Source organism: Dromiciops gliroides, chromosome 3 (assembly GCF_019393635.1).
Source record: "Dromiciops gliroides isolate mDroGli1 chromosome 3, mDroGli1.pri, whole genome shotgun sequence".
In the NCBI taxonomy this organism is placed as follows: Eukaryota; Metazoa; Chordata; class Mammalia; order Microbiotheria; family Microbiotheriidae; genus Dromiciops; species Dromiciops gliroides.
Genome location: NC_057863.1, coordinates 622,019,520 through 622,044,402, shown reverse-complemented (window position 1 = coordinate 622,044,402; position 24,883 = coordinate 622,019,520). Strand labels below are relative to the sequence as shown.

At 46.1% G+C, this 24,883-nt stretch overlaps 1 protein-coding gene across 4 annotated transcripts in view; it reads right to left on the bottom strand.

The window, feature by feature from the left end:
• DHRS3 (dehydrogenase/reductase 3) overlaps positions 1 to 22,901 on the bottom strand; it is a 53,042-nt gene extending 30,141 nt beyond the window's left edge. Inside the window, exons 1-2 of one of the 4 annotated variants that reach the window (XM_043996686.1) lie at positions 22,739 to 22,901; positions 21,233 to 21,382 (exon numbers count right to left, since the gene is read on the bottom strand). In XM_043996686.1, the coding sequence (XP_043852621.1) occupies positions 21,233 to 21,382; positions 22,739 to 22,795 (207 nt within the window). In that variant the 5' untranslated portion in view covers positions 22,796 to 22,901. Of the gene's footprint in view, positions 1 to 21,232; positions 22,394 to 22,738 lie in introns of those variants that run through there. The other 3 variants (XM_043996684.1, XM_043996687.1, XM_043996685.1) reach the window with 3 other exon arrangements.
• Positions 22,902 to 24,883: the final 1,982 nt, after the last annotated feature.

Below are 24,883 nucleotides of genomic sequence, written 5' to 3'. Positions count from 1 at the left end.
AGGTGAGGAGGAAAAGCATCCCAGGCATGGAGGACAGGCAGGGAAAAGGCATAAAAAAGGGGTAGATGGGGTGTGTGAGGAGCAGCAGAGAGCTCAGTGTGGCTGGATTAGACAGGGTGTAGCAGGGAGTAATGTGTAGGAAGACAGGAAGGGTTGGGAAATAAACATTTATATTTAATTCCTTTTTTGTTTGTTTGTTTGTTTGTTTTTGTTTTTTTGGTGAGGCAACTGGGGTTAAGTGACTTGTCCAGGGTCACACAGCTAGTAAGTGTTAAGTGTCTGAGATCAGATTTGAACTCAGGTCCTCCTGAATCCAGGGCCAGTGCTCTATCTACTGTGCCACCTAGCTGCCCCTTTATATTTGATTCTAAAGGTAAGAGGGAAGCCTCAGAGTTTCCTGAGGGGAGAAAGAGTTGGGTAACACAGTCATACTCAAGCCCAAAGAAAATTAACTTTGGCCACTGTTTGCAGTACTGAGCGGAGTGGGGAGAGGCTTGAGGTAGGGAGGTCAATTAGGAGGCTAATGTAAGAGGTGCAGTGAGTGGCGGTAAGGTTGGATGAGTGGAGAGAAGGGGCCAGATGAAAGCAGAAATGGCCAGATTGGCAACTGGCCAGATATATGGAGTGATCGAGGGTGAAGAGGAGAGAATGGCACTCTGGTTGCCAATAGAGTCGACTTTGACCGTAATGGGTTAGTCTGCAAGAAGGGCGGGTATAGGGGAGAAGATGATGACCTCTGTTTTGTACTGTTGAATGTAAGATGCTTATAGGACCTCTGTTCTGCCCAATAGGCAGTTGTTGATTCAAGACTGGAGCTCTGGAGAGAGGTTGGGCTGGATGATGAAGGGCCCCAAGTTCATGCCCTGTGATGATCAGTGGAAGGAACTAGGAGGAGGAGGAGGTTTGGGGAGGAGTTGTGACAGCTGAGTTCAAGTGTCTGGTAAATAGTAAACATTTAATAAATGCTTGGTGATTGAGTCATTTGAGCATCTCAAGGGCTTCCAGATGACATAATTAGGAGCCAGGAGTGCAAAGTGACAGATTGATGTTTGATATGAGGAAAACTTCCTCATCTGGAATAACAGGGGGCCAGGGGAAGTCTTGGGCTCCCTATCCCTAGAGGTCTTCCAGCAAAGGCTTACAACCACTTATCTGCAATACTGTAAGGACAATTACTGTGCAGGTAGGGGTTGGACCAGATGCCTTCTGAGGTCCCTTCTAGCTCTTGTAGTTTCTGTGAATTATAGCATCTTAGATTGGAGGCAATCTAGTCCAATCTGTACTTGAACAGAGATCTCTTCCACACCATGTCCAATAAGGGGGCCATCCATTCTCCATGAATCAAGTATTTATCAAGTGCCAGGCTCTGTCCAATCTGAGTACAACTACCCAGTCATGGAGAACTCATTACTTATCAAGTCAGTAAGTCAATGCATTTCACCTTGGGGGTGGGGGGCAAGTAAGTCTCACTCACTGTTAGGAAGTTTCTCTTCCCCTACCACCATCTTGAACCTAACCCTGCCTCCCTGCTGGTCCCACCCATTCCTCTCCGTGCTGCCCATCTGGGGCCAAGCAAGCAAAATGAGTGGGCTCAAGGGTGTGGAAGCCTGTTCTGCTACTCACCACCCCTTCCAAAAAGCAACCTGATTCAGGAGCTACAGAAATTCTCGAGCATCAGCTCTAAGGTCGGTCTGAAGTGTGATGTTGGGAAAGTCACTAGGTCTTAGTTTCACTACTATGGAAACAGAGGGGAATAACCCTCTTCACAGACGAAGCCAAGAGATGGATGAGGGGACGGGGAGGGGGAAATACTGGAAAGACAAAATAGGAAAAGCTGTTAATAACAAAGCTAGAAGGAGGCCTCTCACGGGTCACCTCATTTCCTACCAAACCACAACTCACACCATCCCCATCAAGTCACATTTCCTCAGTATCTCCCAGGAGAGCCTGAGGCTTGTATTATTCACTCAGGGGACTTCCAGGATATAAAGAGGGGTGGTCTTTGAATTAGAGGTGTTTACCACCAGATGGTGAGGATGAATACACTTAAAGGGTCATAAATCCAAATGTGCAAATGCACTCATACAGGACTAATTATGCACTAGCAAACCACATCCCATAGACTATTTTTAGTGGGATGGCTAACAAATTGTACTTTGCTAGATGGGGGAAGGGGGAGATTGTATCAGTGACAGTGGGGATAGGGTGGGACAGCCGCCTTCCTGTTTGATTGAATTTAAGACCCAAGGCCCTGGTTCTGCCAGCAGATACCTATGTGACCTTGGATGAGTCATTTAATATTTCTGGAGTCTCCTCAGTCCTTCATCTGTCAAACAAGAGGATTGGAAAGATGATCTCTAAAATTTTATTTCCCTTCTAGATCCTGTGACTAAATTTACTTTGCATTTCCTGAGCACACAAGAGCTGGGTAATATTAGCTCAAATTTCTTTTGTTCAAAACAGTCCTGTGGAGGAGAAGTCCTGGGCAAGTGCTATCATCTCCATTTTACAGATGTGAAAACAGCTTCAGAATGGTCAAGTGATTGATCAAAGATCACACAGCTGCCCTTTCTAGCTTACTGGGAGGACCTCTAAATGTGGAGGAATGGGGGAAACAAATAATGTTACAAAGGAAAGAGAAGCTACCCCAGGGTGGCTTCTCTACCCCATAATCATGGCTAAACAAAGTACAATAGAATATTACCAACCTGTAAGAAACGCTTGGATAAGTGACTCTGAGCCTGTGATTTCTGCATTGCTGAAGGAAACACCTGGTGAAGAGTTTATTCCGCCCATGTAGGCTATGTCTTCTTCAATCTTATGCTTTTAGAGGATTGACCAGGGTACTTTCCTAGGGTCTAAGAGTTAAGAATTAACCCAGGTCTTCCTCTCTTTGGAACAGGCTCTGCCCCCTATGCCATGGCTGTCTCTAACAACAGATGACTATGCAGAATTCGGAGAGGCGTGGAAAGATTTACATGAACTGATGCAGAATGAAGTGAGTAGAAGATTGAAAGCAATATACACAGTGATTACACCAATGTAAACTGAATGTTCTGTAATTATTTTTTTTCGGGGGGGGGGGAATGTTGTGTTATTATAATGACCAGGATTGGCCACAGAGAAAAGATGGGAAAATATATACCTCCGTTTCTTTTTTTCAGAAGTGAAGAACTGAGTGTGGAATACTGAATATACTCTTAGGGTGGAGATGGACTGTTTTACTGGACTGCTTTTTCATTTTTCTTTAAAAAAAACAGTCTTTGTTAAAAAGGAGGCACATTGGATAGGGGAGGGGAAAGGGATCTATTTGGAAATGAATGTGATATGAAATCAAAAGGTAGCAATAAAAATAAGATAAAAATTTTAAAAAACCCTTGCCCTAGAATCTATAAACTCTGTGCCATAATTCAATCAAAAGCCAGTCACGTAGGGTCAGTGGTGTTTTTGGGACCAAGTTTGGCCCTGCAGGAAATGGGCTCATAGAGAAGGTGAGATGAGAGGTGTATTTCCAAGGATAAAAGATAAACAGTATACTTAGGACTCTCTTTTCCAGCTTTCCTCCTACCAGAAGTATCATTTGGAGGTCACTCAGCCAGGTCGACATAAAAGCCAGCCATTGTGAAGAGAGGTGGGATACCAGTGATGCAATGTCTCCAGGAAGACCTAATTAGGTTAGAAACACCCAGTGGCTGGTGGCCTGACCCTGGGCTAATTAGGCACAATTTATGGGTCAGCCTCTAGTGGCCATGGGCTCTCAGTTACTTGCCAGCCAAGGTAACTATCTATTCCACAGGCTATTAATTAGGAATCGTTTTAATCTCCTCTGGGACAGAGGTCAAACACCATGGCTCGGGCCTGCTGGCGTCAGTGTTATCAGGCGATGCATCTGGCCTAGCAGAGTGAGGGACTTCAGAATGTCAACAAGATGCTCTGAGTGGAGAAAGACCAGAGTTCAACAAATCACTGCATGGTCAATCCAGCTATTTGGAGCTGGATATGGGTTTTTAGGAATCTGGGAACAAATCCTCAATGGATTTTGCTTTGCAGTGGGTCCAGGGGTCTCAAAGTTTCCCTGTAACATTGGTACTGATTTTCAGCTAAGTTCTTCCTATTGGTCCATCCACACTTCCATCTTTGGGTTGGAATTTCAGTCATGCCACTTACTAGTTGAGTGACTTTGGACAAATCACAGAACACAAAATGAGAAAGTAGGACTATCTGCCCTTTAGAATCTCCTCTAGTTCTCACACCTACAGAACCTATTGTGCTTCCCTCCTGGTGACTCTTTCATTCATTCATTCATTCATTCATTCATTCAACAAACATTTAAGTTCCTATCACTATGTGCCAAACACTGTACTAGGTGTTGGGGATACAAAGACAAAATGAGAAATCATTCCTGCCCTCAAAGAGCTAATATTCTACTGGAGGAAGGGAGGGGACATGTACCCAGTCTTGGGATGACCTCTGTCATCTCTTCTACCACCCTTCCCTCCTTTAAAGCTCACTTTCTCTATGAAGTCTCCTCCCATCATTACACTCACCGTTCTGTCACTTTGTTTCCCTAGATATTTATCCATACAGCTGGGTCTAAACTAATTTGTCTCATTTCTTTGTAAGTGTTGACTCTTTTACATCCATATAGATTATCTCCGTTTGTGATGTCTATTTCTTTTGTATCTTCCTGGAGGATGGAGAACAAAATTCCTCATTCATTCATAAGTTCATTCATTCATAAATCCATTCATTCATCCATAAATTCATTCATTCATCCATCCATAAATTGACTCATTGAGTACTATTAAGCTCTTAATATGGGTAAGGCACTTGTGGTAAGGACTGGAGATACAAAGATTAAGAAAAAAGTCCAAGTTTCTCTTTTAGGGAGCTCACGTTCTATTTTGCACAGAGTAAATGCTCCATAAATGTCTTGGCTATCTGATTCTCTCTGTTCTCTAGGCCTGGGACACCCTACCAGGCTTCTCTCAATATCCTTTACGTTTTCCTACTTTTGTTCCATTTTGTGATACCTCACAGGGAGACTAATTGGAAATACTAAATAGCAAGGAGCCAGGAGCCAGCCACAAGAGTTGGAGAGCAAAGTATAAGTCTTGAGGTCCATCATCTACTGTAGCAAGTCTTGGAGGTACCCAGACTTTCCTTCCCTGTTGGATTAGCCTTCTTTCCCATCCCCCATCTTCTTAGAATATGATAACTATCTTCCAATATCTGAAGAGCTGTCACATGAGGGTAGATTTACATATTCTCCTTGGTTCTTGGGTGGAATTAGGAGCAGCGGGCAGAATCAGGAGAAGCAGAGTTAGGCCTAATGTAAGGGAGCAGTTCTTAACAGTTAATTGTCCCAAAGTGGACTGGGCTGCCTTAAGAGGCAATGATTAGAAATCTTTAAGAAAAGCCTTTAGGACTGACCACTACACAGGAATGTTGTGGAAGGGACTCTTCTAAAAGCTATGGGTTGGATGCCATGATCTCTAAGGAAGGACCCCTTTAACACATGTCACATTGGAAAGAATGCTAGGTTTCGAGACAGAACATTTGGGTTCAAATCCCAGCTCTGCTACTTATTATCCTCCTAAACTATTCTTTTGGAGGTCTCAGTTTCCTGAGCAGTAAAATGAGGGAGTTCAACTCAATGACCTTGGAGGTTCTTTCCAGCTTTAAATCTCTGGCCCTATGAACTGAGATGCGGTGATTCTCTGGGTCCCATCCCGCCAGGCTGGATTTGGGAGATAATTGAAAATAATCATAAGCCAAACCTGCCATGGGCTTGGATTTGTAAACCAAGCTTCAGTTTCATCATAAGTTATCCAAACCAGGAGGTTGGACTAGAGCAAAACTTCTTAAACTGTGGGTCACAACCCCCAGTAACTGAATGTGGGGGTTGTGAAAAATTTGGCACCAGTAAGAGGTTATGGATACCTACTTTATATATCTATATACTTGGGAAGCTGTAAAAATTTCTTGGGAAAAGGGGTCATGAGTGGAAAAGATTGAAAAAACACTGGACTACAGGGCCTCGGAGGTCCCTGGAAGCTCTAAATTAAGAATCTTAGGAATCCTATGGGGGGCGGGCGGTGGGAAGCTAGGTGGCGCAGTGGATAAAGCACCAGCCCTGGATTCAGGAGGACCTGAGTTCAAATCTGGTCTCAGACACTTGACACTTACTAGCTGTGTAACCCTGGGCAAGTCACTTAACCCTCACTGCCCCCCCCCCCTTACCCCCCCAAAAGAAGAATCCTATGAACTTTGATAGAGTTTGGCAAAGGGTTTGGAGGGGAAGCAGTGATACCACCATTCTTTTTTTTTTTTTTTTGTGGGGCAATGAGGGTTAAGTGACTTGCCCAGGGTCACACAACTAGTAAGTGTCAAGTGTCTGAGGCCGGATTTACTCAGGTCCTCCTGAATCCAGGGCTGGTGCTTTATGCACTGTGCCATCTAGCTGCCCCCAATACCACCATTCTTAAAAAGCCAATTTCCAAGTCTTTTTGGCTGAGAGTGGGCAGTTCCCTAGTGCCCTTCCCCTCTCTTTATTCAGCTAGGATGAAGACTATATAGCTACTGAAACCAAGTATCCTCATTTCTCTTTCTCAACGAGGACCTCGGCTGCAAACTTCTGGAGAGCTGCCTGATTTGTGAGACCTTCCAAGGAGATCAGCCAAGACTGCATGGAAGTCATTCAAAGAACATGGCTGTCCCTGAACCACTGAGTTCAAGGTATTTTCCTTAACACAGATCTGGGGATGATCAGGGCATTTATATAACTGCTCATGAAATTCCAAAAAAAACACAAAATCTTTCCTGGCCAGCTACAAATTCTCCCATGTTCATGCCACACTGCTTTTTTTTTTTAGTGAGGCAACTTGGGTTAAGTGACTTGCCCAGGGTCACACAGCTAGTAAGTGTCAAGTGTCTGAGGTCAAATTTGAATTCAGGTCCTCCTGAATCCAGGGCTGGTGCTCTATCCACTGCGACATCTAGCTGTCCCCATGCCACACTCTTACTAAAAGAATGATAAGACATGCTACTGCCTCCCACCACTAAGTCAAGGAGTTACCCGGAGCCCATTTCTAAAATCTAGCTGAATCAAAGTTCTCCGACTCTGAATTCCCAACCAATCCTACTGCCCACTAGTATAAATGGCGCAGGCTTCCCATAGAGGCAGTGGGTTCTGCCCCTCAGGGATCCCCAAGCTGAGGTCCCTTCCATCTCTGAAAGTGAGTATATGCCTCTATGAATGACTTTGGCCTCTTTTGATTCTGTAGATCACAGATCTAGAGCTGAAAAGGGCCTCAGGCCACCTAGCTCAACCCTATCATTTTACAATTGAAGAATCTGAGGCACAGAAGGGTTAGCTGATTTGCCTGGGGTCAGTCACATGGCTGGTAATCTATCCCGCCTCCAAGGCCAGGCTCTCTCTACCATACCATGCCACCTGACTTAGATGTCAGAAGTTCTCAACTTGGGGTCCATAGACATCCTCTTAAGGCTCAAGGGATAGGTTTCAGGAGATACTTGAACTTGGATGAGAAAAAAGTTATACCTTGATATTTTTGTTGTTGTTGGGCAATGAGGGTTAAGTGACTTGCCTGAGGTCACAAAGCTAGTAAGTGTCAAGTATCTGAGGCCGGATTTGAACTCAGGTCCTCTAGACTCCAGGGCTGGTGCTCTATCCACTGCGTCAACTAGCTGCCCCCTATGCCTTGATTTTTACTAAGCTTTGGTTTTCTTTATAATCCTCTGCATTTAAAAACATTATTCTGAGAAGGGACCCCTAGGCTTCCCAGCCTGCCAAAGGTTAGAGGCACACACATACAAAAAAATGGTTATAAGGGACATTTGCTCTGGAGTGAAGTAAAGTGCCTGATCACATAGTTAGTAAATAGCATAAGTGGAATTTAAACTCAGGTTTCCCAACTCCAAATTCCTGGCTCTTTCCACTACTCCATGTTAACTCAACTGGTTGCAAACAGTCCTCAACAGCTCTTAGTTAATACTTTTCCCCTCATGTATAACACATACATTACAGTCTCTCAGTCATGAGACATCCTATCTTTTTTTTTTTTTTGGCATGGGGCAATGAGGGTTAAGTGACTTGCCCAGGGTCACACAGCTAGTGTCAAATGTCTGAGGCTGGATTTGAACTCAGGTGCTCCTGAATCCAGGGCAGGTGCTCTATCCACTGCGCCACCTAGCTGCCCCGAGACATCCTATCTTAACACAATTCTCATCCTTGAGGGAATCTCCTTTCAATGGCAGAGTCTACAGTGAAGTTTATGGAAGAAGCTGGTCTAACAAAAGGAGATCCACATGAACCCAAGGGCAGGCTTATACGGTCACCTTACAAGGTCCATAGGGCTCTTAGTTCAAATCTGGCATTAGACACTTGCTAGTTCCATAGTCCTGGCTGGCCACAATTTCCTCATATGTAAAATGAGAATCCATAATAAGTGTCATTGTATCAAATCAAGTGATGTTTGTAAAGTGCCTTGCAAAGCTTAAACTATAAACATCAGCTATTTTTATTATTATTTAGAGCCACACAGGCCCTTCTAAGGCCATCTTGTCCAATCCTCTTAGAAAGCTCCTCCAAAGGTGTGGAGGTCAACTGGCTCAGACTGGGAGGGCAAATCTGCACCCAGTGAATGGGTACATCTCATGACTGTAAATTTTACCTGTTGACAGCTTTGGGACCAAGATGCTTCCTGACCAGCGCTCTTCCATGCAGAGAGGTGGTAGACAGAACACTGGGTTTATAGTCAGGAAGACTTGGGTTGAAATGCTATCTCAGAGAGGAGTGTTTCCCGGGGCAGTCACTTCTACTCTCTTGGTCCAGATTAGACTAAATGATCTCTGGGGTCCCATCTAGCTCAGCATCTATGATCCTGTGGTTCTAAGGTCCTTCAGATCCCTGGGCCTCAGGTTCCTCAAATGTAAACTGAATGGGTTAGACTAGATAGCCTCTCTGGCCCCTCTTAGCTCCAGAGCTACGATCCCAAGCCAACTGTGTTCCAGATGAGAACAAGACTAGCAATCAACAAAATGACAGGAATGTTACCTTGCACAGAGATCTGCCTCAGTTTGCCCTTTTGTTAAAAGTCAATTGCAACAAGTTTCAGTGGCCTACTTTATCTGTTTCAATAATAGCATGAAAACTGTGGCCATTCTGTGAGGTGAGCTGCCTCTTCTCCTATTCTCTTCATCTCGAAACTCTTTGACACCCCTCTGCACACTCTTCCCCCTTTTACCCAGACTCAGACAATGAGGTGGCCCCTCTCCGGTCTTGAGAAGTATTGTGGTATAGTGCATAGAGAACTGGTCTTGGAGTCAGGAAGGTGTGAGTTCAAATCCTGCCTCAATCACTTAGTAGCTTTGTGAGGTTCAGCGAGTCCCTTCTATTGCCTAGGCCTCAGTCTCTAAAATGCATGAGGTTGGACTGGATAAGCTCTAAGCTCCCTTCCATCTCCAAATCTATGACTCTATCCCTGAAGGATTTTTACACCCTCTTAATGTAACTTCATCATGAGTACCTTCAAGGAAGGGAGATCTGGGAGAACATCACCACTGTCTCTGATGGCTTGACTTCTTGTGTTGAAATGAAGAGTTTGTGGATCCACCATTGATCAGATAGGTATTTAAAGTCCTTTCCTGCTACTGTAGAGGATATATCCACATTTTCTTATGATCAAAGGGAAGCATTTCCGAGAAGCCTGCCTGGGACTGACAATACTATGGTTAATTTGAGGCACCAGAGTTTAGCAAGAACATTGATGAGCAGTCTGTCTTCCTCTGTACTCACCTGCAAAATTATCTTCCTAAAGTGCAAGTCTGACCCTATTCTACAACCTCCCTTGGCTCCCTATTACTTCCAGGACCAAATATAAAGTCCTCTGGCTTTTAAAGTCCTTCACAACCTGGCCTCTTCCTACCCTTCCAGTCTTCTTATATCTTGGTGCCTTCTCTGTGTTCTGTGATCCAGTATCACTGGCCTCCTTGATGTTCCATCACCCAACTGCTCAAGCCTGGAATGTTCTCCCTCCTCATCTCCTCCTTTGGGCTTCTCTGCCTTCCTTCAAGTTCCACCTTACACATGAAGCTTTTCCCAATCCATCTTAATCTTGGTGCTGTCTGAGATTTATCTCCTATGTATGTTGCATATCTCTTGTTTATACTCGGCTGTTTAGATGCTGTCTCCATTAGACTCTGAGCTTGTTAAGAGCAGTGATTCTTTTTTGGGGGGTGGGTTGTATTTCCAGAACTTAGCATAGTGCCTAGCACATAGTAGGTGCTTAATAGGTGCTTGCTGATTGACCTGGCTTGGAGAGCATCCAGGCAAGGCCACCAAGATGGTGAGTCCAGACCATAGGATTATGAGTGGAAGGAACTGTGGACTTTTTATGTGGGAGAAGAAAAACTTCACAGTGTTTGTGAAAGCTGTCAAATACCTGAGGGGCTGTCTCCTGGAAGAAGGACTGGGAAGCTCTGTTTGGCTCCAGATGGCACAATGAGGAGCAACGGGTAAAAGAGGCAAAGAGGTGGCTGATTGAGAGTTGATGTCAAGAAAAACTTTTGAACAATGAGAGTTGTCAAGAAGTAAAATGGATTCCCAGAGAGGTGAATTCTTCACACCTGGAGGTCTTCATACAGACTCCAGATAGCTATTCATCAGACATATTGTAAAGCACATTCATTTTTTCATATATGAATTGGATCAGAAGGAACTTCTATTGATGTTTCTTCCAACTCAAGAGATCTGGGATCCTGTGGTAACTGGTTAATTGGTTCTTATGAGGATTGAATTTGTCCATTGAATAATGGAAAGAAAATAAAAATTAAAAAAAAAAGGGGGGCAGCTAGGTGGCGCAGTGGATAGAGCACCGACCCTAGAGTCAGGAGTACCTGAGTTCAAATTCAGCCTCGGACACTTAACACTTACTACCTGTGTGACCTTGGACAAGACTCTTCCCCTGTGGGAGCCTTGGTTTCCTCATAGATAAATTCAAGATTTGGACCTGATGATCTCTTAAGATTTTTTCAGCTCTTATTAAACTATGACGGCTCCAAGAGCCCCAAGCTGTAACCAAGTGAGCTAATGGGCGGCCTAGTGATTGGTGTAAGCAGGAGACCAATTAGCTTCAGTGGGTAGCAGAGGCACCAGGAAAGGAACAGAGGTGGGGAATGTGGAGCCTGTTTTTTTTCCAGAACATAACTCTGCCTCAGCTTCTCAAGTTCTCCCCCCCAAGAAGTTCTTCTCCAGGACTAGCTCCTACAAAGAAAGGGGCCCATTGTATCCGCTCATTTCCATTGTGTTTGGGGCTAGAGTGGGAGATGGAAATGGCAAGCCACTTAAAGCTTTCTATTCTGCAAACAATCCCCTCCTACTGGTTTCTAGAAAAGGGTCAAGAGCTAAAATTCCCCCATGGGGCTCTGGGAAATGGATGGAATTTTTCCTCCTTCGGGGAATCCCAAAGCACACTCTAGGTTAGCAGTCACTGGGGGCTCCAGGCTTCTGGACTTGCAGATAGCTTTTCTGGGGACGCTGGGCAAGGACAAGTCTCCTGGGACTGACACAAATAGTTGTTAGTCTCTGCCAGTTCATTCTATGAAATCTGTGCTCCATATTTTTTTTTTTGACCTAGAGAATCCATTTGGGGACTCTCTGCTTCTGGGACACTGAGATCTGGAAAGAGAGTGGGATTGGAAGCCAGAAGATTTTACTGTAAATTCAAAGTCTGCTATTTGCTAGCTTATCCTCGGGAAATTGATTATCCTTTTTGTATCTCATCCTACCCTTCTATAAAACGGGGCAGTTGGAAGAGCAGGACTGCCAGGCCAGGGGATCATAGATTTTAGAGGATACAGAGTCCCATTCCCTCATTTCACAGATAAGGAACTGAGACTCAGAGAGGTAGAAGCAGTTAGAATGTGTCTGAGGTGGGATTTGAACACAGGTCTTCTTGACCCCCAACTCCAAAGTTCCATCCACTCTCTCATTCTGTCTTTAATATCCAATGATTCTGGCAAATGTTTCCATAGGGTCTGCTACTGAGTGGGAGGGCTGCCATCAGAAAGATGTTTATCCAGAAAAGACAGCTGCCTCATTGCAGAGTGAGTGCAAGGAATACTCAATGGACAGTCTATGTTTTCTCCATTGGTACCTATGCCAGATGGAGAGGAAGGTTTCCGCGGAGGTTTCGTGAGTCCAGACAAAAGTCACATACAATGGGTAGGTTAGGGATTGCATTGTGAGCCCTATCCCTGAGATCATGGAACCACAGACACCTCAAGGCAGCGACTTAGATGTCTCAGGAAAGAGTGAACCCCTCACCATGGGAGCTTTTCACCCAAAGGCAAGACCAACACTTGGTGGGGAAGCTGGGAAGGGGCTTCTCATTAGTTCCATCATCAGGACACTTCCAAAGCTGAGGTTCTGTGAAACAGAGGATCAAGGGCCCAGGGGTGGAAGCCCATTTTGTATCTCTGCCAGGGAAGAAGTAAAAGCAGCCAGTCCCAGTGACCTGAGGTCACTTCATTTTACTGAGGATGGATTTTATTTTTTATTTTTTTGGTGAGGCAATTGGGGTTAAGTGACTTGCCCAGGGTCACACAGCTAGTAAGTGTCAAGTGTCTAAGGCTGGATTTGAACTCAGGTCCTCTTGAATCCAGGGCTGGTGTTCTATGTACTGCACCACCTAGCTGCCCCAGGGATGGATCTTCACACTCTTGGCTGACCATCCTTGCCACATTCTCCCTCCTGGTACTTGTCATACTCTTGTATTCATATTTTCTGGGCCTCTCTTTTCCTCCTCTAGTCCTGAATTCACTGAGGCAGTAAGCAAAGGAGTGAAGAAATGGCACATAAACACACACAGACACAGACACAGACACACACAGACACACACATGCACACACACACTTCTTCCCCTTGAGTTACACAGACAAAAAGGGGTGACATGATTGTGTGGATGCAAGTACAAAGCCAGTGATGTCAGGCTCTTTTTCTGTTTTTTAAGCATGGAGAGATACTCAATCTCCCAGACTCCTCTCCCTGTTCTTGCCTGGTCCTGGGAGTTAGGAAACAGCAACAATCACCAACCACTTGACAGCTCAATTCAATTCAATTCATTTTACAGAGAAGGAAATTGAGGCCTAGGAAGGGCATGCCCAAGGTTATACATCCAGTGAATTCTCAGAGCCGGCATCTAAACCACATTCTCCCAACCTGAGATCCAGTGTTCTATCCACTAGGCTACACTTGCTATTTTGGTGCCTGTTTGTCTACGTCTACTATATAGCTTTAGGAAAGAGAGGATCTCAGAGTTGGGAAGGGCTTCAGAGTTTATTTAGTCCAACCTATTTTTTTTTTTTTTTAGTGAGGCAATTGGGGTTAAGTGACTTGCCCAGGGTCACACAGCTAGTAAGTGTTAAATGTCTGAGGCCGGATTTGAACTCAGGTACTCCTGACTCCAGGGCTGGTGCTCTATCCACTGCGCCACCTAGCTGCCCCTAGTCCAACCTATTTTTGAACTGAAAGGAATCCCCTTTATGGAATCCTTAACAAATGCTGATACTCACCTGAGGCAATATGGGGTAACTGACACAGTCCCTGACTTGAAGTCAGAAGAATTGTGTTCAAATTTCACACTGACACTTAATTAGCCTTGTGACCAAGGCTAGATTACACAATCTGCCTGAGCCTCATTTTCCTCATTCATAACATGGGGATAAGAATACCTGTAGTGCCCTCCCCACATCATGGTCACTGTCTAGCCTTGGCCCGTGACAGGAGTTCACAACTTCAATGTGAATTTTTGTCTACATTTTACTCCAGGTCATCAAGCATTTTGGTAGGCCCTATCTCAGTAGGTCGCTGAGTCTACTGCACTTTCTATCACTTTCCAGACTTTATTGGGTTACATGATATGACATCAAAGGTCCTTTACCCCTTGTGGCTGAAAAAGGCTACAAGCTTCTGAATCAACAGTGGCAACAAGACGCCTTTCTTGGATAGCAAACATTTGGGTTCAAATAGTTAACATTTAGAGTATAACCTAGTGAGTGAGGGCCTCAGGAAGGAAGATTTGGGGTCACTTACACTTATTCACTTAGTGCCTTGGGCAAGTCACCCAACCTTTCTAAAGCCTCGGGTAATGATACTTTTAAGATCTAAAGACTTAAATTATAGATGGGTTGGGGGCAGCAAGGTGGCATAGTAGATAGAGCACTGGCCCTGGAGTCAGGAGGACCTGAGTTCAAATCTGACCTCAGACACTTAATACTTACTAGCTGTGTGACCCTAGGCAAGTCACTTAACCCCAACTGCCTCACAAAAAAAAAAAAGGAAAAAAAAAGAATAAAAAAAAATTATAGATGGGTTTCTAACTATATTAGTAGGGAGAGTTCCCACACAGACTAGTCACTGATGTGTATTTTGGATTATTTTTCTCCAAGTTAACCACTTCAAGATGAAATGAGCTAAAGAAAAAGGGGGGGGGGGTCAGGGAAGAACAATTAAATTGATCTCATGGGATAGAAGGGCTTCTGAATGAGGGCCACCTACACAGATTGGAAAGATAAAGGCCCAGAGAGGATCCAAGGCTAATAACTGTAAAAGGGCTGGCTAGAATGGACTTAGTCACCAAACTGAAGCTCAGATAATAAGGAAGTTGGGCAATTTCAAGAGAAATAATAAAAAAAAATAATTCTTTACACTGTAAGCAAATTTATAGAACCTCTTCCCTGAAGACTTTAGATTGAAAAGAGGAATAGATTGAAAACTAGTCTGAGGTAAATTTAGGGTGGTCAGATTGATAATGTATTATTAGAGGATTTTTAGAAACTAACCGGGATCGGTCAACATTTTGATGTTACATTCTTTCACTCAGTCATCAAACATTAATTAAGCAACTGCTGTGTGCAAGGCCACTGTGTTAGGGTGACTGTTGGGGATACCAAGGGCAAAAATGAAGTCATCTCTGCCTCCAAGGAATTACATTCTGTTGGCATTGAACAACGTATCCACAGAGGAGGGAAAACAAAATACATGCCAAGTAAGTAAAGAGTGTGTGTGTGTGTGTGTGTGTGTGTGTGTGTGTGTGTGTGTGTGTGTGTGTGTGTGTAGACTTCTAATAACTGAATAGATCAGGAAAGCCTTCAAGGAGGAGATGTCCAAATGAGTTGTGCTTGGCAGGAAGTTAGGGATCCTAAGAGGCAGGGGTAGAGGGTATATGTGCCAAGGCTTGGGCGTGGAGTATGGTAGGGACACCCGTTGCATTCCTGGAAAATCTCTATTGGTGCCTCTGTCAAAACCCAAAATACTTAGCTAATCTCCATTTTCTATCAGCTTTGCCCTAATGTCACATTTTTAAAGGTTCTAAGCTGGAGATCCGAGTTCTGGATCATGTTCTTCACTTGCAGAGGGGCAAAAACTGCTTCTGTCAAAGCGATCTCTTTTGTTTTAACACTGCCAGGTTTCCAATCTCCCTTTCCTTTACCTGCGTCCCAGAAAGGACAGTCTAGTCTGCACTTGCTCTGCTCCCTTCACTACCACTGACTAGTTAACCCCTGATAATCTGACTTTTAACCTCCTCTACTATCTTCAAACAGCTCTCTTTCCCTAGTCTCAAATGTCCTCTTTATTGCTAAATCCAACATTTAGCAATATTTAGCAAGCAAATCCAGTATTTACCAAGGCAAACAAGGTCCCCAAAGTCAGCAAAATCCAGTATTTAGCAATACTATTTTTATTCCTGTCCTCATTCTTTTTGAGCTCTCGGGTCACCTGCCCAGATGTCATGGACCACTTTTTCCTCCGTGGTCCTCTGTTTGCCTGAGGCTTCCTTTTTTTGTGTGAGGCAATTGGGGTTAAGTGACTTGCCCAGGGTCACACAACTAGTAAGTGTCAAGTGTCTGAGGCTGGATTTGAACTCAGGTCCTCCTGAATCCAGGGCCGGTGCTTTATCCACTGCGCCACCTAGCTGCCCCCTGAGGCTTCCTTCGGAGACAGTTCACTCCTTCTAGTCTTTCAGGGCACTTCTCTGACTCTTTGGTCAGCTTTACTTCCCAAGGTTCTGTCCTCCAAGCTTCTCTCTTGACAGTCTCTCCCTTGGTGAGCTCATCTATTCCCATAGCTTCCATCATCACCTCCACAGCACATGACTTGCAGATCTATCTAGCCAGACACATACTCACCCTTGAGTTCTAGTTTTGTATTTCCAACACCTAGACATCCAGCCAGGACATCACAACAAATAAAAAAAAAAACTTCCCTGTTGTTGAGCAAAGACACTATTCAAATATGACATCCCTCTCTTCAGAGTGGTACAACCTCCCCCAAATTGGACTGAGGATGGAGGTGAAGATAGGCCATTTGTCAAAGGATAAAGGAATGTAGGACACTGGTAGCAGTGTGGTATAGTGAAAAGGATACCTCTACTCTGGTCTCAAAGGATCTGCATTCAAATCTCACCTCTGATACTAGCTGTGGCCTTGGATAAGTCACTTGAGTTGTCAGTCCTGGCTTCATCATGTGTAATTTGAGGGGGTTGGATTAGATGAAATTGATGGTCTCAACTGACATGTTAAGTCTTTGTGTCAGTCTGCCCAATGGCAATTCGGTGTGTCCAGGAAAACCCACTGCTATGAATGGGAAGGTGTTAGGGTAATAGAGATGGGCAACTTGGACCCTTAACTTTTTTTTTTTTTTTTTGCGGGGCAAGGAGGGTTAAATGACTTGCCCAGGGTGACACTGCTAGTAAGTGTCAAGTGTCTGAGGCTACATTTGAACTCAGGTCCTCCTGAATACAGGGCTGGTGCTTTATCCAATGTGCCACCTAGCTGCCCCCTAACTTTGTTTTGTAACTCTCAAATTCATTTCTCATGAGACATGGTCTATCACAGTTATTCGTGTATGTGTTTCATTAAACTACACTTTGTATCCTTTTCTTCCTCCCTACCCTGATTCAATTCAACAAATATCCACGTACAAGGTCCCGTGCTGGACACTTGGAACACTAAGAAAAATGATAGATCCTTCCCATCAAAGAACTTACATTCAACCATTCATTCAGCTGAGGAACTATGCTCAGCCAAATAAATACAAAGTACATACAAAGTAATTCAAAATAATTTAAAGAGGTATAGAGACTTCCTTAATGCCGTGCCCCACACCTCATATCCACCTAATAGACATTCATTGAATGAAGAAGGAATGGGATTGATAAATCTCTTTAAAGGGCCACTTCAGGAGAGAATGACAAGAGAACATCTGTAACATCTCACTCTATAAATAAAATGTTATCAGTCGCACAAATGTGACTCCTGACCCCAGTTCTCATATCATCCCCATGGAATGCATTTCTGAGCCTGGATGTACTCCCACCACTTGATAGCTAGCCCCAGTGACCAAAAGCATTGGCACCAGGATTCAATGTGTCCCCTACCTTCTCCCTGGGTTGAAATTATGACCAAGTGTTGAATGCTGTCATCTTGGATTGCTCAAACTGCTCACCCAATGCTGGGCCAAAGGTTTGACTGGCTATGGTGAATACTTCATCCTGGATTTTCCAAACAAACAATACATCTTCCTCTTCTCTGAGTGACTCCTGCTAAGGTCATGTCAATTCCAAAGAAGGTTGATGGATGAAAAGGTCAGTTGAAAAGCTCAATTCCGTGGTCATGAATGGGAGTGTTTAGTGAGTGCTGGTCCTCAGGACAGAATGCCAACTAGGTTGAACTTGGATTACCTAACCACTATTCACCCCTGCCTTAGTTATCCAGTTTGATGAAACAGCTAACTCTTACTCTGGGAAAGGCACTGAGGATGGGGGGGGGGAGGAGGGGGAAAGCACACAGACTCTGCCCTCAAGGAGTTTATAATCAAATGGGGAGTGAGACAAGCATAGGCGAACACAAGGGAGACTGTAAGAAGTATAAGGAGAGACACGGCCAAGACCATGGAGCCCTTCAAGGGAGAAAGGGCTTCCCACTATGCTTGAGGGGAAAGAAGTAGTTTCTTTCAGGTTGAAAACAATTCAATTCATTTCCTCACTTTCTTTAAACAGATGCACATTTTGGAAGGAGCATCTTTGGGATCAGGACCTCTGGCTTTTAGCACATCAATCCCACTGGTGGAGGCATCCAAATAATCTTGACAGCCAAGTGGGGGCTTTGAAAAAGAAGTCCCAAATGAGATAATGGACGTAGACCTTTGGCAAGCCTTAAAACCATAGACATACATACATACACACACACACACACATATACACACATATACCTACACACACACACACACACACACACACACACACACACACACACATGCTTGACATTATGATGGTATTCATCATTCTTCCTACAAGGGAGGGGTTGGGGAAGAATCCCCTGTAGATGTCTAGTACCATCAGCCACCCCCAACTTTGCTTTGTGCAAACAGTTGGCATCATTTCTATCACGTCCTGGATCTGGACCCAGAGTTCAGGCCAGATGGGTTCTCTTAGGTCCCCACTCCCCAAAAATCTCAATGTGCCCAACCAAAGGAGGATTCTCATTTGTGATCTGTGGTTAAACATCCCCTCCTACCTAACATAAACTGCAGGGCTGTATGGGGGCTGCAGAAAAGCTCTCTCAGAGGATAGGCCCAAAGCACATGCTCACTTCAGCCCTGAATGAGAGGCTGTCTCCCTGGGGGCCTGCACAGCTAACTATTTTCATGGTCTTTCTCTACTCCTCTAAAGCACGCTTCTTCCTTCTCATGAACTCACAGGGCCCTAAAATACTTATGGGAGATGTGGCCAGGAGCTACCTTATGCTACTGGCCATAAGCGGAATGGCCTAGAGACTGAGGAAATTGGAAATTGGGTAGCCCTTCCAAGTTTTCTATGTCGTAGGAGTAGCAGGCAGGTCAGCACAATTAGCCTGAGTCTAGACCCAGCTCTCTCTAGCAAGTAAGCCATCATGGGAAAGATTCCCCCCCCTCCCCCCGGCCCCATTTCATTTTTTATTGGACTAAATAACAGTAGCCAATGAGGCAATGTGAGCCAGAGGCAGTCTGTTGAAGTAATCTATGTAAAGCACTTTATAGATATGGAGTGTTGTTCTATTATTGTTGTTGCTTGTGTTGCTATTCTTGTTATTGACTCTCACATCTCCTTGTGAACTCTGTGAGCTAAAGATCAGAGCAAGAACCATTTCCGATGACCCTGAATTTACTAGGTGGAGAAGGATGGGACCTATCCTAGTCTTGGGGAGGGGGTTGGGGGAGAGGGATGGGGAGTATGTGGGGAGTTGCAGAAAGTCACAGAGAGCTTGAGCAAGCTTCCTCATCTTATCTTTCTGGTCCCCTCAAATCAATTTTCCATGGGATTGGTTTATCAGTCAAGTTTTCCCAGGCTGACTCAGAGGGTTCTCTCTGTGCCCACTGCAACCAATTAGGCGGGAGATTGTTAAAGAGATCCAGCCCTTGTGCCAGCTGCATGATTCAGAAGAAAGTCTCTCCGGGGATGCTGACAAGTAAGAAAACGACAGCTACCGTGCAAGCTGCTGGACCTATGAGTGTAGGCAGGCTGCACACCTCCATCCATCCCCAAGTCAGCCCCTCCTCTGCCTAGCTCTATCCAGCCCAGGGCCCAGGCCGGGGCCTCCTGTCTGTAAAGTATTTGGGGATCTTTTAAATGAAGGCATCTTTCCAAGGAAATCAAGCTGCTGAGAACAGTCCATGCTTATGGATGTTCAATGTTGTTCAACCAGGGGTTAAAAATACTCCAGGCTATCACTTCTCTCCTGCCCCCCCCCCCATCCCATATCCAAGGGCAAGGCAAAGCAGCTGCCCAAACCACCCAAGGAGAGGCGGGAAGCAAAGGAGCGGGAGCCATGGAAAGCCCACCAGGGGCCAGACACTGTGACCAATGGGGCAGGCCAGTGAAGAGTTAATGAACAAATGATCTGCTCTTTCCCTGATCATTCAGGCTCCAAAGTTCAGTTCCTGGTCCCAAGCAACCTCTAAGGAATTGTAAATCTCACTGCAGTGTTTAACAAAACAAAAGCAACCTGAAATTACATGCAGGTTTGGTTTTATACAGTACATATTTACTTAATCCCCAAGGTATGCAGCTCCATGTCATGTCAGTTGACTTTGCTGGCCTTCTCCCCCACCACCCCCCTTTACTCACAACAGTTTAAGTTCCAAACTAAATCCATGTTTTTGTTCCTCCAGTTCACATGGTTCAAGTAGGATTCTTCACACTGCTCTTCTCACTGGGTGAGCCACTCCCCCCCACCCCCCCAACAAACCGGAGAAGAGGGCACAGCCCACCAACAACAGAGATCCCACCAACAGCAGAGATCCCGACAGAGAATGGGGATTCCTAGTTCTTGGCCCTTCCACGTAGCTACCTCCCCACTTAATTGGGCAAGAGGAAGGAATTCTAATTTTGAATATATATATTTTTAAGAGACATAACAAGGGCTGACTGAAATCTTCCTCTAACACACACACACACACACACACACACACACACACACACACACAAACCCCTCTCTATTGCTGGATTCCCAGTTGCCCTGACCTCCCTGGACATGGCTCGGTGCCCGGACCATCCAGGAGAACAGAGCAGAAGGCGCCCACAGTTGCCACACAGCCTCCCCCGCCTTCATCGGAGATTTCACATCTCCTGGCTCTCAGGTTGGGGCTTGGAATGGAGCCGCCAAGGAAAATTGAAAAGTGCCAACTTGTGAGAAGCTTCTTAGACGCTCAACCACGCACACGCCCTACAATAATCACCCCAGCTGCAGCAAAGGGGAAAAAAGAAGGGGGTGGGGGTGGAGGAGAGGGACTAGGGAAAGAATACCGGGGGGGGGGGTAAATGTGGGAGAGGGTTGGATCTAGGAGGTTTCGGGGTGGGGGAGCTACTCACTCAAGGCCACAGAAGTGAACAGACAGCTCAGGACCTGCCAGACAGTTCCAGTCCCAGGGGAAATTTACAAGGTGAAATAGACTAGGTCAGCATTCTTATTTTCAGGGGAGCGCGGAGAGCTGATTACTCCCCCAAAACACACGACAGAGAGGGAGACTTTAACTCCAGTAGCAGGTGCGATATCCTCTCTCTCCCCGTTCTGTTTCCCATTCTCTACCCTAAAATTCTCCAGTACCTTCGATCCGCACCCCCGTCCCCCCAGCCTAGCCCCTAACCCCTCTTGGCCGCCCCGCGCTCACCTTTCTCGCTCCGCGTTCGGCAAACTCCCGAGCGAGGTGGCGTCCGATGCCTCTTCCCCCGCCGGTGATGAGGACGCTCTCCCGGGACAGGTCCCGCAGCTTGGCGGGCAGCACCAGACACACGGCCGCTTTCACCACCAAATAGATCAGCTGCAGCGGGAACACCAGCAGCGCGCCCAGCCATTTCCAAACCATCCTCCGAGAAGGTTGGGGGGGGGGGCGTTGGCGGGGGGGGGAGGGGGGAGATACCCCCAGTGCAAAACCACACACCCGCAACCCAAAATCAAAAAAAAGAGAAGCAAATAATAAATAAGTCGGGTGGGGGTGGGTGAGCAAGAGAATCCCACCTGGTCCCCGGTAAAAATGCAAAGTAGCGGGTGTGGGGGGCAAAGAGATGACTCCTGCTTAGGTAGGGAAAAGGCACTTCAGAAAGTTGGGACAGCAGGAGGGGGGGTGGGGGGCGGGGAGCGGGAGGTGGAAACGTTGAAGGCAAGAAGCTTCTTGCCTCAGCTGTCGTTTCCGTTGGGGATTTCTCAGGTAATGTTTACTGGCTGACAGATATGGGGAGTTTAGGAAGGAAAGGAGGGGGGAGCACCAACCACACGCGCGCACGCAGCCACAGCCTCTCAAGTCTCAAAGTACAAGACTTAAAAAAACAACAACAAACAAACAAAAAGCAGAATTCAGCCCCCCCTAAAAGGGAAGGTTGGGGGGGAAGTGGCTGAGGTTTCACCCAATTTCAGCCGGCGAACGCCTCCCGACTCATTGCTATTCTTACGCGCAGGAAATTGCTTAAATGAGATCTGACTGCCAGCACTTTGCAGGAGAAGTGGGGGGGTCCCGGTGTCAGTTTCTCTACGTGCGTCGCTCACTCCCCCTCGCTCTCTCTCTGGCTCCCGGGGGCTAGCCTAGCAGAGAGCTGCTGGCGCTCGATTCAGCCTCCCTCCCTCGCCCCGCGCTCTCTCTCTCTTCCTGGAGCATTTATTGCAGTCTCTCTTTTTTCCGCCCCCAACTTGGAGTCCCCGGGTTCCGAGAGCTAACAAGATGCACCCCCCTGTCAGCTCTGCCTCGTAGGCAGTCTCTCCATTGCCTCCTTCCCCGGCAGCACAGATGGAGGGTTTTTTTTTTTTTTATACCCCATTAAGTCTGATTGACAGTTAAAGTGTTCGGGAGATTTCACTACTGTTTCTGTGAGTGGCTGACTGTGGTCTCCCCTCCCCCTCCCCCCACCAGCTTGGCCCGCGCTATCTTGGGGCGCGCGCCCCCGTGCACACGCGCGCGCGCGCACCTACACTCACACGTACACGCACACACGCACACTCACTCTCACTCTCCGGGCGTTGCGTTTGCAAGCTGGGACTTGCAATGTGTGCATGCCCCTTTGGACTCGCCTCTGTAACCCGAGCACGCTGTAACTGAGAACTGGGGCCAGCCCCTCTCCTTCCCTAAGACCTTCCTCCAATCCTGGGGAGTCAGCTACCCAAGCTGGGACGAAAGGTTACGCACCCAGAAAGATACTCCCCCCCAAGTCTGGAGCAGGAGACCGGGGTTCATTCTAACCATCTGCCCGCAAGGTTTATCCCAGGTGGTCTAGCCAGCAGACCACAGATTTAAAGCGGGGAGGGAAACCTGGAGGTCCACAGAGGTCGGGAGCCGCCTCCCCAGACCTAGGGCTAGTTAGCATAACCTCCAAGCCCTCCAGAAAAGGGTAGAATTTCGCCACGTCTGCATTCGTCTTGGGCATGTGCTTCTATAGGTCTGACCCAACTCCCTCGTGCTGCCTGTCGACTTTGTTCCTCTACTGGACGGTAGGCTCTAGGGGCAGTTACAAAAACGGCATCAAGTGGTGGGAGGAACTGAATTTGGAGTCAAAACGGAAGCCCAGCTCCGCTGCTTGGGCAAGTTACTTCTCTCTGACTGAGCCTCAATATCCCCTTCTGTGAAGGGGCTAGACTACATAACCTCAAAATCCTGGGACTCCAGGACCCTGCCCCAGGGATCCAAATACCAGCCCCACCCCCCAAAGGTTAGCTGGGGCCCATTTTCCTTATCTGTAATCCCAACGGGCTCTTTTCATCCCAGCAATAGACCCTTAATAACAAATGCTAGCGCATTTTAAATGTCCCTTGCTCTACACGAGTCAGGTTTCCTCTGCTTAGATCCCTTTTTGTGGCCGGAATCAGCGCGGTGCACACTCCCTGTGCCCTCTCTCCACCCTCAAAAAAAGTTTCTTCTTGCCTGGGGGAGGGCTCTAGTTAGCGTTTCCTTTAGGAGGAAGTCTAGGGAGGTGACTCACTTAAAGACAGACTTAGCACAAGTTGCCAACGAGACTGCTTCAATGGGCCACTCTTTGAAGGGTCTTCCATAAGCAACGGGGATTGGGGCTGGGGAGAAAGTGGTGCGATCAACCCAACTTCTTATAATTTGGGGTATTATAATAATAACGTCATGACTCAGTTTCATAGTGTGGTCTTTCCCCAAACCCTGTGTGGTGGAAAGTAGTATCAGCAACTGAATTTTACACACGGGGAAACCCCAGTCTCCAGAAAAGGTACCCGACTTGCCTCTGATCACCCATGCCCTAACAGTTTCAGGATTTGAATTAAGCTCTCCCGACTCAAGACCCTCTTCATTCTCAGCAAAGATCCCATGATACTTTGAGGGGCTTTACACTTGAAGGGGTTCCCAACCTTTTTTGTGTCACACACGTTTTTTAAATGCCTTAAATAAAACATTACAAAAGGATTGCAAAGGAAACCAATTACGTTGAAATAATTATCCAAAATTCTTTTAAAAATATTTAAATTCAAGAATTTTTTTTTTGAATCCAGGTTTTGAACTCCTGCCTTAGAGGTAGATGACACACCAGTGAAATAGAAAGAATCCTGGACCTCAAATCAGAGGATCCTAGGCTTAGGGGTAAAAGAGACCTTAGAGGGGCAGCTAGATGGCGCAGTGGATAGAGCACCGGCCCTGCATTCAGGAGTACCTGAGTTCAAATGCAGCCTCAGACACTTAACACTTACTAGCTGTGTGACCCTGGGCAAGTCACTTAACCCCAATTGCCTCACTAAAAAAAAAAAAGAGACCTTAGAAGTTAGCTAGCTCCCCCCCCCCCCCATTTTACAGATGATGAAACTAAGGCCCAGAGACGTTAGTTGAATGGGTCAAAGTCATAGTGGTAGCAAGCAGAGGCAAATCCTCTTTCCACTTCCCTGTCCTTAGAGCAAAACCCCAGCAGAGCAGTGACCTTGGGCAAGTCACTTGGGTTCTCTAGGTTTCACATTTCTGGTCTGTAAAACAGGGGGGGGGGCGGTTGGCTGGACTTGAGGTTTAAGGTAAGGAAGAAACTCTAACAAAGCAGAATGAGCTGCTTTAGAAGGTGGGGGAGTCCTGGGTCCCCCTTCCTCCCACTTTAAAGTCTCCAAGAAAAGCCAACAAGGCGGGTCTGAATTCCGAGATCTCTTCTAGCACTGATTCTGAATGGCAGACTTGCAGCCTTTTGAGGACCAAACAACTCCAAGGTTCTGCTCCAAAAGGAACAGGGGGATTGGAAAGTGATATCTCTCCTGCTTTTCCAGGGTATTGGACACCAGGCCTATGGTATAGTCAGGGGTAAAGGGAAAAGACAAGACTAGAGGGGAGGAATTG